Raw genomic sequence first — 16,446 nt, forward strand, 5'->3', positions numbered from 1 at the left:
GTTGGCATCAACTATAGAAGCTGGCTAAGTAGCAATGTGTATAGGCGGTAGCTAGCTAGTTTTTATTTTCATTTTCATTTTTATGACATGACAAAGTTGATCACAGTTTAACTTAAGGAATTTAAATTAAACTATGAATAGGAGTGAGTTACGATGGTGTGTTTCTTTTTTCCCAACCAGAAAATATTTTCAATGCTTATTTATATTTTTTACCCAAAATAGAACTGTGTGAAGCATGAGAGAGACACATGAAACGTGAGAGAGACACCCGAAATGTGAGAGAGACACGTGAAGCCTGAGAGAAATACATGAAGTGCGAGAGACATGTGGAGCTTGAGAGAGACACGTGAAGTGCGAGAGAGAGAGACATGTGGAGCTTGAGAGAGACACGTGAAGTGCGAGAGAGAGAGAGACATGTGGAGCTTGAGAGAGACACGTGAAGCATGAAAGAGACACGTGAAGCGTGAGAGAGACATGTGAAGCATGAGAGAGACACATGAAGCGTGAGAGAGACATGTGACGCCTGAGAGAGACATGTGGAGCTTGAGAAAGACACACATGAAACATGAGAGAGACACGTGAAGCGTGAGAGAGACACATGAAGCTTGAGAGAGACATGTGACGCCTGAGAGAAATACATGAAGTGCGAGAGACATGTGAAGCGTGAGAGAGACATGTGACTCCTGAGAGAGACACATGAAGTGCGAGAGAGAGAGACATGTGGAGCTTGAGAGAGACACATGAAGCATGAGAGAGACACGTGAAGCGTGAGAGAGACACATGAAGCGTGAGAGAGACATGTGACGCCTGAGAGAGACATGTGGAGCTTGAGAAAGACACACACGAAACATGAGAGAGACGCCTGAGAGAAATACATGAAGTGCGAGAGACATGTGAAGCGTGAGAGAGACATGTGAAGCATGAGAGAGACACATGAAGCGTGAGAGAGACATGTGACGCCTGAGAGAAATACATGAAGTGCGAGAGACATGTGAAGCGTGAGAGAGAGACATGTGGAGCTTGAGAGAGACACGTGAAGTGTGAGAGAGACACATGAAGCGTGAGCGACATTACTAGCTGAACACGTCTGAAGGAGATGCTAGCAGTCCTATTCTTTTTACATGAGCAAAACAACTCTCATAATGTTTCTCAACTTTTTTCAACAATTTATTATTTGGACTCGTTACACTGTTTATAAACAAAATAGCTTTCAATGGACAGCTGTTAAAGAAAAATCACCTAAATGTCACGTGGGAAATATGTGATCCTGTGAAAAACACATGAAGGTGCATTTCAACATAATGCCCTGAAATTGTGAATGTGAATGGGACAAAAGAATTATTGATGGGGGGAAAAATTAAACCACATGTCCTACATGTGTAAAAAATGCTATGTGAAAATAAAACCCATGCACTACCTGTGAAGCGTCTGAATCCCGTGTGTGTAAATTTCACACCTGAATCAGCTGATTATTCACTTGTGAGGTTCAGGTGAAATATGTGTATCTGTAAGACTGCTTTTACAGCAATTACGAGTCATTTAACAAGTCACAAAAAGAAATGAGTTTTTTTTATGAAGCTAAAAGAAAAGAAAAGAAGAGTAAAGAGTATGCTGATTTTGATTTTGACCTGCTCCACCCTGCAGATCCTTCACTCCTTTAGGAATGCACTTCCGACGCTCCTGCCCTTCTGTTTGCACTTCTCCATACCTGGAAGTTGTTTCTGTGCCCTGAGGTGTGCAGGGTGTGGTGGAGTGATGACGCAGTACGCTCCTGGCTATAAAAACTCAACAGTTTGTCAGAACAGCAGAAATCAGCAGCCATGGACACGCAGAACACCTCTGTTCTTAAAGAAGGCTTTTTGGTTAAGAGGGTAAGTCATGCTTTTTGTATAGGAATGATGTGGAACAGGCATTTCACAGGAGAGCTTGATCCTTTTCTTCTCCCTGTAGTGAGTATTTTAGTGTGTTTACTGCATTCTGAGCTTAAGCAGGATTAAAATGTAAAGGAATAAAAGAATAAAACACTGTGTGTGGTGCTGGTATAGGAAAACAATTCGTGACAGGGTGGTGTGATGAAGCAGAATTACTGCCATTGTCAAGTTTATTCCTCTTATACTACAGCAGTTTGCCTTCAGTAACAATTGTTCTACTTGTTAAATAATGACACAAGGTAGTTTTATCTGTTGTTATTGTCTGTTAACAAGTTATTTCCTCTTCTCACTTACATTATAGCAGCTATAAACACTCACCAGCCTCTCTTTTTTCCTCTCTGTTGAACGCAATAAGACCAAAAAACTGCATCCTGTCATGTTACCGAGAAACTGCAAAGAAGCGAAAACTCCTCTGTCCTGAAGATATCAGAAAAGTTACAGCTCTACCTCTGTCTGTTACAAAGCGCTGACACTGGAGACTCCTTCCATAAATATGTTAAATGAATGTCTCCTTATGAAACAAAAACCCTTCACCGTATTAACGATTATACATGATTACACTCTGTTAAGTCCCTGTGAATGAGCCGTTACAATAGAAATGATTACAGCACATTAATATATACCTGTGATTTGTAGCTGCACTACTGCTGTTGCAGTCAATGAATCGACACCTTCTGACCAATCAGAATCCAGAATTCACCAGCGCTGTGATATTAAATCATTTAACATCCCTCTCTTCATCTTTCTCATCAGGGTCACGTGGTTCACAACTGGAAGGTTCGGTGGTTCGTCCTGAAAGCCGAGCAGCTGCTTTACTACAGGTATGAGGGGGGAAAACGGGACTCGTGCCACCGAGGGAGCATCCCGTTACACGGCTGTGAGATCACCTGTCCTTACCTGGAATATGAAAACAGACCGGTAAGACAAAGCAACATAACCTATAGGCTGCTGTAAATGATTGTGTAACCAGGGTATTTTACTGTTAAATACATTTAACACTCAATCCTTGAGATAAAACATGGCACTCAGATTTTTTTTTACACCCAGTGAATGGCACTATTTGGAAAACTCCAAGATTCTTAACTCATTTTTCAACACATGCATACAGGAGATGAATGAAATACATGAAGGTTTAAGAATTATAATGCATAATCTGTAATTTAGTTTTTATTATATAATCTAGGCTTTATATTGGCTGTGTCTCTGTGATTTGTTCCATCTACAGTAGTTCACAGCTGCAGGCTGGTAACGTTCCTCTTAGCCAATAAATAGTTGTAGTAGATGTGCTGTGTAATTCAGTATTCTGCTCGGGCTTGTCAGGAACACAGTGTGTCTTTTGTGTTTATTCCTCGGGCACCACAGTAACCAGTGTTTTTTCGTATCCGAGCTTGTCGTGGCTTGTGTTCAGTAGTTATGCGCTCTGACCCCAACTTCCTAACAAGCTGATATGTGAAGAAAAGAATTTCACTGTGCTGTAATGTATATGTGACAAATAAAGGCTTCTTCTAAAGAGTCAGTCCGTGGACAGGGACACACATGGAGACATCACAAAACATTCATTTAAACATATATAAAAAAAGAAGATGTTACAAAATTTTATACTACAGTCCTGTGCTGCTAAATTCTCTAATCTGATTGGTCAGATGGTGTTGATTTAAATACCTCACAAACTTGTTTCAGTCTAAAAATAAACAATGTTTTTAAAAACGTGTCGGTTTTTAACAAAAGAAATAGTATAATAGTTGATACGGTGAAGATGTTTATTGATGTTTATGTAAGGAGTCTCCAGTGTCAGTGCTTCCGTAACAGATATGTTTGTCTCCTAGCTGGTCCTGAGACTGAAGACCAACACTACGGAGGAGTACTTCCTGGAAGCGTGTTCTCGGGAGGAGCGAGACGAGTGGGCCGCAGAGATCGGTGCAGCTGTGAGGAGACTCGGCCCAGGCGATGCTAAAGATCCTTCTCCAGCTGTGCGTAAAGCTTCACGATCGCTGCAACTCCACAGCGTAAACCTCAGGTGAGGCGGGTTTCAATCTGGTCCAGTCAGCGTTTGTCCATCATCTGTGTGATATAATACACAACTACACAATATTTTCAGCTCGCACATTAATCATTAATTTATATTATTATTATTATTATTATTATTATTATTATTATATAATGGGTTAAATTCTGGATTCTGATTGGTCAGAAGGTTTTCTATGATGTCATCTCTGACAGTAGTGCAGCTGCAAATCACATGCAATTATTCAAATACTTTATCGTTTCTATAGTAACAGCTCATTCATTTATAGAAGGAGTCTCCAGTGTCAGTGCTTTGTAACAGTCAGGGAGAAAGTGTTAACTTTCTGACAACTTCATGACAGACGAGTTTACACTTCGCTGTTTCTCAGTAACATGACAAGCTGCATGCTGTTTATAGCTGCTGTAACGTAAGTGAGAACAGGAACTAACTTGTTTCGGGAACTAAATGTAACTTTAAATGGACAAAAATTATGACGTCCTTCTTTAATAAATAAGATCTTATAATTATTGTAGTATAAGAGGACTAAAACACTTGGGGATGTGATATTATAGGAAAAATGATCAACTTCAGGGTGGGAACAATAACTTTGCTGATTATTTTCCTACAAAAGCACATCCCCAAGTGTTTTCATTCTTAATTAACACATTTATAGCGATTTTCAGAAACCTAATTATCAGTCATGTTAACCATTAGGGGTGTCTTTCTTTATTTTATTATTTCATATTTATGTTTGTAATTTAAGTTTTCGATCCTGAAGTGTGTGTGTGTGTGTGTGTGTGTGTGTGTATCAGTCAGGTGGTGGACTCCATGTATGACGTTCACAGCGGCATTAAGATGAACAGCCATGTGGAGCAGGGCAGCACCTACATCAACTGCTTCTCAGGTCTGTATCCTTACAACATATCGTATACACACACACACACACACGCACACACACGCACACACGCACACACACACGAATATGAAGTTGTGTGCAAAAGTTTGCATCGTGTTACTTTCAAATAATGAAACCATGAAGACATTTAATACATTCCGTTTTATAGACATAAAGTAACATATAGTTAAAACTGCATGTTATTAATAGTCATTAATACTATTGGATATTAATAATGAACAAATTGAAATGATTGATAGAAACTTCAGAATGTGACATAATTATGGACTTTCTTCAGGTTTGCTGCTCTTTGTTTTATTTTTAGTTGCTTTTTTTCCTCTCACTCTGTGCCATGTCATCTTTGCTCATCTCTTTGGATCCATTTCTTACATTTCTGATTAATGGTTTACTTAAACATTGATCTTTTTCTCTCCAGATTTGTGAAAGATCAATATTTCCTGGTTAAGGGCGTGCGAGTTTCCTGGCTCCTGCTGATTCTTAAAATAGTTTTGCTTGAGATTTTAAGGTTGTTTCAGATGTAGTTTCTTATTTTCTAATTAAAAAAAAAAAAGCCAAGGGGGATGCAAACTTTTGCACTCAACTATATATCAGCACACTCCTAATAGAAATGATATATTTTATATTTTCTCTCTTTTGTCTCTTGTAATTCTGTTTGAAGTGTAAGGTGTAATATAATAAAGGTATTATACTGTATTTGTGAAATACTAATGGTTTTATGGTGTGTGTGTGTGTGTGTGTGTGTGTGTGTGTGTGTAGGCTCGGCAGTGGTGGACTGGTTGGTGTTCACTCAGCTGGCTCTGACTCGGGTGGAGGCCGTGACTCTGGCGTCGGCTCTGCTCGACGAAGGCTGTGTGAGAGCTGTTGGAGTTAAGAGCGTAGCCGCCGTGAGGAACGCCGCTCTCGGAGAACAGTTCCTCGACGATTCTACGGCGCTCTACAGCTTCGTACGTTTTTCTGCTCCTGTCATAATGTTACTGATCATTGTTTTATCAGGAATGAGCAGGTGTGAGGAGCCAGTGCTGTTTTTTATTAACTATAAATATGTGTGTGTGTGTGTGTGTGTGTGTGTGTGTGGCATCAGGCTGATAGCTTTAAGAAGCGGGGGAGTGTAAAGTCGGAGAAGTCCATATCTGCAGTGGAGCTGAGTGGAAGAGTGCAGAAGAGAGGTTACCTGGTCAAACAGGTGAGTAAAACAGACACAGAAATATAGTCATTAAATTAGTCTTGAGGTTCTAAATCAGACCTTCGTCATCATCATCATCATCATCATCATCATCATCAAATCTTCTAGGTTAGAACTCCATCGGAAGTATGACTTAGATCCTGTATAACACGGATGGAGAGAACATCATGTGTGTCTGTCTCTCACTTATGAATGTGTGTGTGTGTGTGTGTGTCTCAGGGACACAATGTTAAGAACTGGAAGGTGCGACTCTTCGTGCTGAGGTCGGAGCCAGGTTTCTTGCACTACTACGACCCGAGCAAGGTGAGAGCGATGACGTCAAATACATTTCTGCATTCAGAGGCAAAACCGTTCATCAATCCTATCTGATTGGATATTTAAGCTACAGCTACAGTGATTGATAACAGTAATATCAAAATAGAGAAATTTTTCTTTAAATTGTCATATCTTAAATCGCTGCTGTCAGTTCAAATCAGTAGAAATAGAAATGCTAACTTTAATAAGGTTTTTAACAAAATAACGAAAGCAAAACAGTCGGTTATTAAGTTCACATACACAGACCTTTAAGAGTACAAACGTCCTTAATTTCATAAAGGTGATGATAGTAATTAGATCGATAGATGTTATTGGTTAACATTTAACAATTTTTTTCTTCCAAAGATAGTGAAAAACAAGGCCAGGAGGCCAGGTTTATATTAACATGTTGGTTCTATAGCAACAGCTCCTTCACAGGGCCTCGTACAGCAGACGTTCCACATAAACAGAATAAAAACATGTAATTATTGATGTGATGATGTTTTCTGTAAAAATAACATTTATGGAAGGAGTCTCCAGTGTCAGCACTTTGTAACAGTCAGAGGTAAAGCTGTAACTTTAAGTTTTCCGACATCTTCAGGACAGAGGAGTTTACACTTTTTGCAGTTTCTTGTTGTGTTTTTTTTTCTTAATAATTTCAAGAGAGAGAAAAAAAGAGATGCTGATGAAAGAACGAATGTTTATAGATGCTATAACGTAAGTGGTAACTTGTTTTGTCGACGTTCCACGACATTAAATGTAACTATACACAGATAAAAAGTGAGACGTTCTTAAAAAATAAATAAAATACATGGTTTTTATTTATAAAATACAAATTGCTGTTGTATAAGAGGAATAAAACACTTCAGAATAACTTCAAACTAAATATTTAGAAATGAAAATGACATGATAGAATAATTAAATCCATTTTGGAAGATATTTTATATGGGTTTTTTTCCCTAACTCTGGCAAAATAACAGTTTGAGTTTTGTTGCTATGCTGCTGTTGCTCTTGGTTGTGTACTGACTTGTCTACTTCCTGTGATGACCTCGTTCCTCAGGATGACATCACTCCAGCCGGCGGGTTCTCTTTACGCGGCTGTCTGGTCTCTTCTCTGGATGACAATGGCGTACCCTCAGGTGTGTGTGCGTGTGTGTGTGTGTGTGTGTGTGTGTGGGTGGGTTAACATAATTACAGGTAGATTATCAGTCAACAATATTACATAGATATATATTAAAGGATGGCCAGATATAATATCATTACAGCACAACAGTAATGTTTTGCAGTGCTGTAATTTTTTTCTGCGTGTTCAGACAGGTTAGACGTGTAATAGAGTGTTTGTTCCAGGTAGCTGAGAGTTTACTGCTGTGTTTAAACGCCGCTGTGTGTTTCGTCATGTGCAGGCGTGAAAGGTAAAGTCCAGGGGAACCTGTTTAAGATCATCACTCAGACGGACAGACATTACTTCATCCAGGCTCCCACACACCAGGAGAAGATGGAATGGATCAGCGCCATCAAGCAGCAAACATAAAGGCGTGATTAGCCTCAAAAACAGCTGACGTCATGGTGCGGTTAAGCATTTCACACCTAGATTATGTCCTGCATGATCATGGTGGTGTTTGTAGCATTGAGTATTACAAACTCCAATATTCAGCATGAATTCAAAACCATTAGCTTCCAGAGGTAAAAGAGGTGGATGAAAATGCTAAACATTATTTAAAAAAGACAAAATTTATTTAATGTTTAAAATGGACTTTATCTACAAAACCCAATAAGCTCTGCACCAGTTTAAACAGCTCCATGCTGATGGGCTTGGCTCGTTTATCTGCAGCTCTAAACAGCATCTTTTTCACTCAAAGAATTGAGAACCCAAAGAATCAAGCAACTCTAAGAAGCCACATTTCAGGTTCTCAGCATTTGGATTCTGGACCTTCATGTACCTGGTGAGCAGGAATTGCTCTGAAGACCACGATGAAGCTCATCCTGCTGGCAGGACATTAAATTCATAACGTTCACGTCCCTTTTACAGTCAAACGTTTTAGTGACTGGATGTGAAATTCACTACAGACTGCCATCAGCTGTTTCTTTAACTTATTCTCACTCTAAGCACTTTTTTGTCTTCTGCAAATCTCCTTGAATGTTTGCTGTATGTACAGCAATAATAATACGTGCTTTATACCAAGCAAAACCTTGTTAAATTAAATATTTTTATCAGCTTTTATACAGAACATTTATAACCAGGCATGTGCTGATATTATTGTGTCATATCACACTGTACTATATTGTAATGATACTGTATTAAATTTAAATACAAAAAATAAAGCACTAAACTTACAAATTAGTGCACACTATAAATACATGAACAAATACTAATACAAATACTGAAATTCATCTCTGTCGATAGTCTTTTAAAGCATGTACATTAATAATATCTGTTGAAAAGTATGGTGTGTATAAATACAGTGCAGTATGTAGATATGAAACCTGTTATCAGCACATGCCCATGTATATTTTTATCTTATTGAATCATGTAAAATAAAGTGTATTTATTGTCTAATAGAGATACAGTGAGTAGCCTGGTCCTTTTCAGTGATGTGTTTCCTGAAGAGTAGCGAGGGATGAAAGTGTTAATGTTCATCATGAAAGTGATGGGGTGAAAAACTAAAGATAAAATGAGAGGAAAAAAAATCAAGAAAGAAAGAAATCAAAAATGCATTTTATAATAAAAGAAACAATTGAGATTTATATAAAAATAATTTAAAAAAATAAAGAGAAAAATAAAAACTGTTAAGAGAAAAGAAAAAAAAATAAACATAATGTTTCCTGAGTGAATTCTGTGCTCTTAAGGAGTTGAAAATAATATTTCTAAAAACTCCCAAAAACATACAAGTGTTTAGATTCATGGTTTGAAATGAAAAAAAAAATAAATAAATAAAATAAAATAAAACAAGAAGTTAAGGGAAAGAAACAATGAAAAAAAGAAAGCATTTGGGGAAACAAATATAGAAAGAAAAAAAAAATGAAATACACTTTGTTCCACATCACAACGTGCTTTCATGGAAGAAGTAAAGAAAGAAAGAAAGAAAGAAAGACAGGACAAAAAAGAGATCGAGGAGTGTGCGTGTGTGTGTATTTCCATAACACACCACTTGTTGAAATCATCCAGAAAAAGCATTTTAAATAAAATTTGTAGATCACTGCAGAAAATAACATTAAAAGCAAATGTGATAGAAGAAAAAGAAAGTAAGGTTGAGTTTAAAGCGAAGCTGCTGATTGGTCGGCTCAGTGTGACATCACCAGTGGCAGCTGGAATTCATATTTACATACAGTCCGTTAGTGTATTTTAATAAAAACAACTCAAGCTTCAATCTTTATTACTTTGAAAGGAATGAAGTTTATAAAATTAATATTTCCAAAACAAGCTCCTTGTTAAATTTGTTTTAAAAAGCAGTTTTCAGATAAAAATTGCAGAAGCAGAAGTGTAGAAGAATAACAGTAACACACTAACACTCTTCTTCGAAGAAGTGTGATAAAAATAATTTTTTAAAATATTAATTGTATTAATAATGAAGCACATCAGTGACGTAACTTCATACATATTTGTCATATCACTTCTCTGAAGACCGTTCCTCTAGTGACAGTGATACAGCTCATGAGCAGTAACACAACAACATCTCAGCCATGTGCAAAAAGACTTTTATTGTTTTCATACTGAATCTAATTCAAAGGCATCTTGACAGACATGATTTTTTAAATTTTTTTTTGCTTCTTGATCAGACATGTCGATTTCTTGGGCTGTTCATTCGTCATATTAATGCAAACACACAGAAATGATCAGGCGAACTCTAATGCAGCATATATGAACTTCTGAGTGTGTGTTAAAAGTGTGTATTGTAGGCCAGTGTGTGAGACACACACACACTACCCTGTTCTATAGCACCATGTAAGGTATTGCATCAGAAATCTCTCAGAGAGCTTTCTGAAGTCATTCAGGTTGTATTTTTACTGCCTCTATAAGACAGCGTAGCCACACACACTCACACACTTGTCAAGGCACTTCTGTTGGAATACGAAAGAGCCAAAGGTCAAGGTCAAGGCTGTAGCAGGTAGTAGTACATGTCACAGATTTTTCTTTGCCTCCTTTGAAGTAGCAGTTTGTAAATATGTTAAAAAAAGATGTATTATTTAATTAAAAGCGTGCTCATTTAGCCGAATGTAGTCAGGGTTAATGATAATGAATCACAAATATTCAGCTCCTGGTTCGCATCACTGAAACAACGTCCACATGGATATTTCTGAAAACAACACATTCTCTGCGCTTGGGCCTCCGTCTGTACAAGAGCAGCATTTTAGCTCAGGGTTAAAACTTTCAGGAAATGCTGTAGAGGGTTAATAGTGATATCATGATGTGAACTTGCACGTAATGGTTGCTGTTTTGCTGTTTTGTGTTGGGTATGTGCCAAGACTCTTTACTAGCCTTACTTTATTCTCACTCTATTGCATCACTGTTTGTTTTCTAACACGTCAGTCCTTTGTTTTTAGCCTATATATTGCACAATATACAGTACGCATGACATTATGTAAGGAATAGTACAGTACGCTGTGTGCAGTTAGAGGAAAATACGTAACAACACGATGGTGTAATGCGGCCCGGCACGACGCTCGTTACACCACAGCAATATCCCAATGATTACTGTTTTATTTATTAACAAATGATGTGTCATTCTTTTTATTACACATTATAGTTGTGGAACATCTGTGAAACAAGTTAGTTCCAGTTTTCACTTACGCTATATCTGCTATAAACAACTGTTCCCTTGCTGATACTGGAGACTCCTTCCATAAATGTTAAATAAATGTCTCCTTACAGAAATTTTCACCACATCAATGATTACGATTACACATATTCGAGAATTCGATAGTGCTGTGGTAGAAAACGCATTACTGCCACCTACTGGCCTGGCATGCTCACGTAAGCCCTTTACATTCCGGTGTGGATTGGAGAGAGATACCTGAAAAAATTGTGGCCTTTTTTTTTAAACAGAGGAGAAAAATGTGCTTCCAGAAATATCCATACGTGTGTGCATGAGGTCTGAGTGTTACACAGGAATATAAATCACATTTGACTGTAGCTTTGGAATATTTTTCATTCGTCATTAAAATCCGTGTGTATTTTTCCTGGCTCAGTGGTCAGTGAGTCACAGGTCACTAAAGGAGGGACATTTACTTAAAAGAACTTGGTGCATCAATGGTTTGCAATTATTGTATGAGTGTCTGTGTGGGTGTTTTTTTGGATGGCAACTCTTGTGTTTTCATGCGACTTTGGTGAGCTGCAGGTCTCCACCCACGCGTAGGGAAGTGAGGGACGCCAGCGGGGTCACTCTGTGTGTGAATCCACACAACGGCTGACCATCCACCAGGATCCGGAACTGCTGGTGCTCACACACGATCTCCATCTGAGAGAGAGAGAGAGAGAGAGAGAGAGAGAGAGATCAATCTTACACCAAAGCACTGTTGTATTCTGGATCCTGATTGGTCAGAAGGTGTTGATTAGTTTTCTGTAACAGCAGCTCTGACAGTAGTGCAGCTGCACTCGTTCTAATACGTTATTGTTTCTTTAGTAACAGCTCATTCACAGGGACTTGTACTATGCTCCACAAAAGAAAAAAATGTGTGTAATCGTTGATATTTGTTGAGGAGACGGTTGTTTAACATTTATGGAAGGAGTCTCCAGTGTCAGAGGTAAAACTGTAACTTTAAGTTTTTCAACAGACGCGTTGCAGTTTTTAGATAACATGACAAAATGTGATTTTTGGTTCTAATTCTTATTTGGTTCTTATTATTGGTATTTATTATAACTTCAAGAGAGAAAAAAGAGCTGGTGGTGAGGGAACGATTGTTTATAGCTTCTATAACAATAGTGAGAACAGGAACTAATTTGTGTTGTGGAGGTTCTAAACACTAAATGTAACTATAAATGGATTTAAAAAAGAAAAATCATACAAAAGTCATACAAAAGAAAAATTATAATGGTTGGTATAAGAGTAATAAAACATGTCAGGGCATGCTGTAATAGGAAAATAAACCAGTTCAGGATGGTAAGAGTAACTCAGCTTCATGATGCCACCTCATCGTTGATTATTTTCATATAATAACTCCCCTCCGAGTGTTTTTATTTCTTTACTTATCACCATTGCCCGTATCGTTAGTATTAACCCAGACACTAAGTTCAGTATCACCTGAGACAAAACCTTACTTTAAAAGACTCTCCAGCAGCAAAAGGGAAGAAAGAGATTATGTTTTCCGATGTTCCCCACTTCCCATTGACTCGGGAATTGCGGATCACGGCCTTTTCCGTGAACTTGACCGTCAGCTGCAACCCCACGTCACCCTCCTGCTCCTCGTCACCTTCTCCTCGTGGTGGGCAGGACAACGTCACCATCATACTGCACAGAGTCAAGCAGTGTGTCAGAAAAATACACCCTATTCACTGATTACTTCCCACTGTGATGGGAATTTTGCTATTTTGTATACATGTCTATGGCAAAAGTATTCATTTCCCAGCAGAAACTTTAAAATAATCTAGAATAAATGAACTGTCACCAATTCTAGGCATCACTCTTTAGTGAAAAATGAGCAGTGCATTCATTTCCCAAATAAGGCCAAAGCAGCGGAGTATCTCTTTTAACATCTGGCAGAACAAAATCTTCATGGGATCTGGTTTTTTTTCCTTCCCACGCTGGCACTAGCACCGTGAATGGGAATTACAGAAAGAGCGACACACATGCACTCTTGTCCAGATGGTCCATGTGGACAAACAGCACTGATTGTGTGTGAAGTCGTTATTTCCCACAGCTGGTATTTGTCCTGTGATGTGCTGTGGATCTTTATTTAAAGGATGACACAGGTGTGTATGTGTGTGTGTGAGTGTGTGTGTGTGTGTGTGAGACATTGTACTTTTTTGGCTGTTTGTGAATGATGCCCATCACTACGATTCTCATAGCAGGACGCAGACCTCCTTTAATCTGTCCAATGTAATCCTCCTCCTGCACACAGAAACACGGATGACAAAGAAACCCAGACATTTTACACCAGCAATCAACTGATATTCAATAACCGAGACAACTAGAAAAAAACTAGAAACAACTAAGAAGTAAAGCGATTAGAAGACCAACAGTGGAAAATAAAATTTTGTATATACACAGAACAGGTGAAAAAGTTTGTGACCTTCGCTCTCAGGGTTGCCAGATTCAGTTTGACAGTTTCATTCTTAGTCATGTATAAACTATAAAGCTGCCAAGATGTTTAGACTTCAAGAATCCAACCAAGTAACAAAAGATGATGATTTTTACACTCAACCAGCAGATAAAGCGTGTCTCATGCCCATAACTGAATAAGCAAAATAACAGAACCAGAAACCAACAGCCAAAAATAAAAGCCTAGACAAGAAATGAGCAGATAATGAAAAGCAAAATAACTAAAAAAACAACAATAAAGAAATCTTCGAATAAAAAAGAAACCACTGATCATTAAGCAGCTGGCTGTGTTGAATATTGCATGTTCTTCCTGTGTTCACATGGTTTTTGTCTGGGTTTGGGGTAAACGAGTGAATGTGTGTGTGTGTGTGTGTGTGTGTGTGTGTGTGTGTGTATGTGGTGTCCTGAGATGGACTGGCATCCGATCCAGGGTGTATTCCTCATTCCTCATGCACAGTGTTCCCGGGATAAAGTGCTTACCATAAACCAATAACAGATCATTTATAGCACAAAACAATCCAAGGAATAACTGATAGCTGCTAATAATTAATATTCATAATCAGGAATAAACACTTAACAAATCAACAGTAAAGATAAAATTTAGTAGCAAAAGACAGTGAACAATAATGAATAATATTCTAATAACCAACAATGGAAAACCAGCAATAAAAAGCAATATCTAATAACCTGCTGTGAATAATGGATAAAGAATCAGGAATAAACAAACAAACAAACAAACAGCAACCACAACGCTAATAATCAGTAATGTACAGTACATCAATAAACCAAACACTGGATCAATGATTTTTAAACACTGAATAAAAGATTGTAAAAAAGAAATGTATTTCTGAGTGACCCAGTGAAAGTGCAGTAATGCAGCGGTGCTATTCTGTGTGTGTGTGTGTGTGTGTGTGTGTGTGTGTTAATAAAGCAATTTGTTCACGCGCACTGAAACGTGTGGAATTGACCACAGCACAGAGATAATGATGAATTAAACAGACTTACACTCCGCAGTGTTGTTGTGTCCGCCATATTCCCTTTCTGTCCAAACCTCTCGGTTATTACAGTAATTTTTATTATTATTATTATTATTATTATGAGCGTTTAAACCCCGCCTAGGCCGCCTCGCGCCTCGGATACCGTCTCACCGGCCCACCCGCGTTCCCATGGAAACCGTCTCCCTGGAAACGCGACGACCGGCTACCGTAGTGACGACACGCTGCAGATTCCAAAATGGCTGCATGTCGCTATGCGCGTTTCATGTTTCAAGCGTAAACAATGCAGGATGTGTGTGTGTGTGTGTGTGTGTGTGTGTGTGTGTGTGTTTATAAGTCCAGTAGGCTGCTCCAGTTGCTCGGAATGTGTTAGAATAATTAATGACAGTCTTATCATAATAAAAAAAAGTATTATTATTATTATTAGTGGTAGTAGTAGTAATAGTAGCAGTAGTAGTATGACTACTACTGCTATTGTTGCTGTTATTATTATTATTATTAGTAGTAGTAGTAGTAGTAATAATATTAATATTACTTCTACTACTACTACTACTATTGTTACTGTTATTGTTATTATTATTATTATTATTATTACTGTTAGTAGCAGTAGTAATAGTATTAATATTACTTCTACTACTACTATTGTTACTGTTATTGTTATTATTATTATTATTATTATTACTGTTAGTAGCAGTAGTAATAGTATTAATATTACTTCTACTACTACTACTACTATTGTTACTGTTATTGTTATTATTATTATTATTATTATTACTGTTAGTAGCAGTAGTAATAGTATTAATATTACTTCTACTACTACTACTACTATTGTTACTGTTATTGTTATTATTATTATTATTATTATTACTGTTAGTAGCAGTAGTAATAGTATTAATATTACTACTACTGCTGCTATTGTTGTTGCTATTACTATTATTATTATTATTATTATTATTATTGTTATTATTGCTGTTGTTTTATTTTTCCCTTCATCTTCAGTAAGCACTATATCCTGGTCAGGGTTATGGTGGACCCTGAAGCAGGAGAATTCACCCACACCAGGCACCATGCGCACACACACACACACACACACACACACACACACTGCATTCCCTCTTAGGGGCAATTTATCCTAGCCAATCCGCCTACTCACGTTTTTGGACAGTGGGAGGAAACCGGAGAACCCTGAGGAACATGTACAGAACATCCACACACACAGTAACTCCAGGTTCAAACCCAGCAGCTGTGAGGCAACAACACAACCCGCTGCACCACACTGCCTCCTGTACTTCTTTATTTCTTTTTAAAATAAAGGGTTAATAATTAATTAATTATAAAGATTAGATGTTTCATTTTTAGGATTTAAAATATTTTATTATTCCTAATATTCATGTTAGTAACATTAATGATAGCAACAGTGTCAAAACCTCTAACTATGACATGCTAATAGACATTTAGTAACTGGACTTTATCTACTCAGTTTGCTACTTCTGCAGGGTTCAGGGTGAGAGCATGATTTAAAGATTTTGCAGGCACAGATAACAAACAGGAAATCTGGGACACGTAGAGAGACTTGTTGTTTTTACATAAACAGAGCAGGTGAAAAAGTTTGTGACCTTTGTTCTCAGGGTTGCCAGATTGGACGGAGTGTTTTCAATCATCTACAAACTTCAAAATAAATGTATTATGTAAAAAAAAAAAAAAAAAGCTTTATTGATATAACTGTATATTATATACAATTATATCAATATATAGTATATTGTATATTACATAATATTACATGTATTTATATAAAAACTATTATTATTATTATTATTAATAAAGGTGATTAAATCAAATAACAAAATAATACATTGGATTAATAGC

General features: G+C 37.5%; 2 protein-coding genes across 3 annotated transcripts; one reads left to right on the top strand and one right to left on the bottom strand.

Moving 5' to 3' along the window:
• Positions 1–1,798: 1,798 nt before the first annotated feature.
• plek2 (pleckstrin 2) lies at positions 1,799–10,139 on the top strand. The gene is made up of 9 exons (XM_026939220.3): positions 1,799–1,871; positions 2,685–2,849; positions 3,758–3,948; positions 4,749–4,840; positions 5,609–5,796; positions 5,934–6,035; positions 6,255–6,338; positions 7,390–7,468; positions 7,733–10,139. The coding sequence occupies exons 1-9, from the start codon at positions 1,821–1,823 to the stop codon at positions 7,858–7,860; spliced, it is 1,080 nt and encodes a 359-aa protein (XP_026795021.1). The 5' UTR covers positions 1,799–1,820; the 3' UTR covers positions 7,861–10,139.
• A 641-nt stretch (positions 10,140–10,780) lies between these two features.
• Positions 10,781–15,814, bottom strand: si:ch211-10a23.2 (Galectin-related protein A-like). 2 transcript variants are annotated; one of them, XM_053232988.1, is made up of 4 exons: positions 15,734–15,814; positions 13,287–13,375; positions 12,586–12,775; positions 10,781–11,785 (listed from the first exon to the last, which is right to left on the bottom strand). In XM_053232988.1, the coding sequence occupies exons 1-4, from the start codon at positions 15,785–15,787 to the stop codon at positions 11,642–11,644; spliced, it is 477 nt and encodes a 158-aa protein (XP_053088963.1). In that variant the 5' UTR covers positions 15,788–15,814; the 3' UTR covers positions 10,781–11,641. The 2 variants fall into 2 exon arrangements, with proteins under 2 accessions (XP_053088963.1, XP_026794978.1); XM_026939177.3 differs by lacking the exon at positions 15,734–15,814 and adding an exon at positions 14,591–14,752.
• Between the last annotated feature and the right edge of the window lie 632 nt (positions 15,815–16,446).

The sequence above is a fragment of the Pangasianodon hypophthalmus genome, chromosome 3, assembly GCF_027358585.1.
Source record: "Pangasianodon hypophthalmus isolate fPanHyp1 chromosome 3, fPanHyp1.pri, whole genome shotgun sequence".
Taxonomy (NCBI): Eukaryota; Metazoa; Chordata; class Actinopteri; order Siluriformes; family Pangasiidae; genus Pangasianodon; species Pangasianodon hypophthalmus.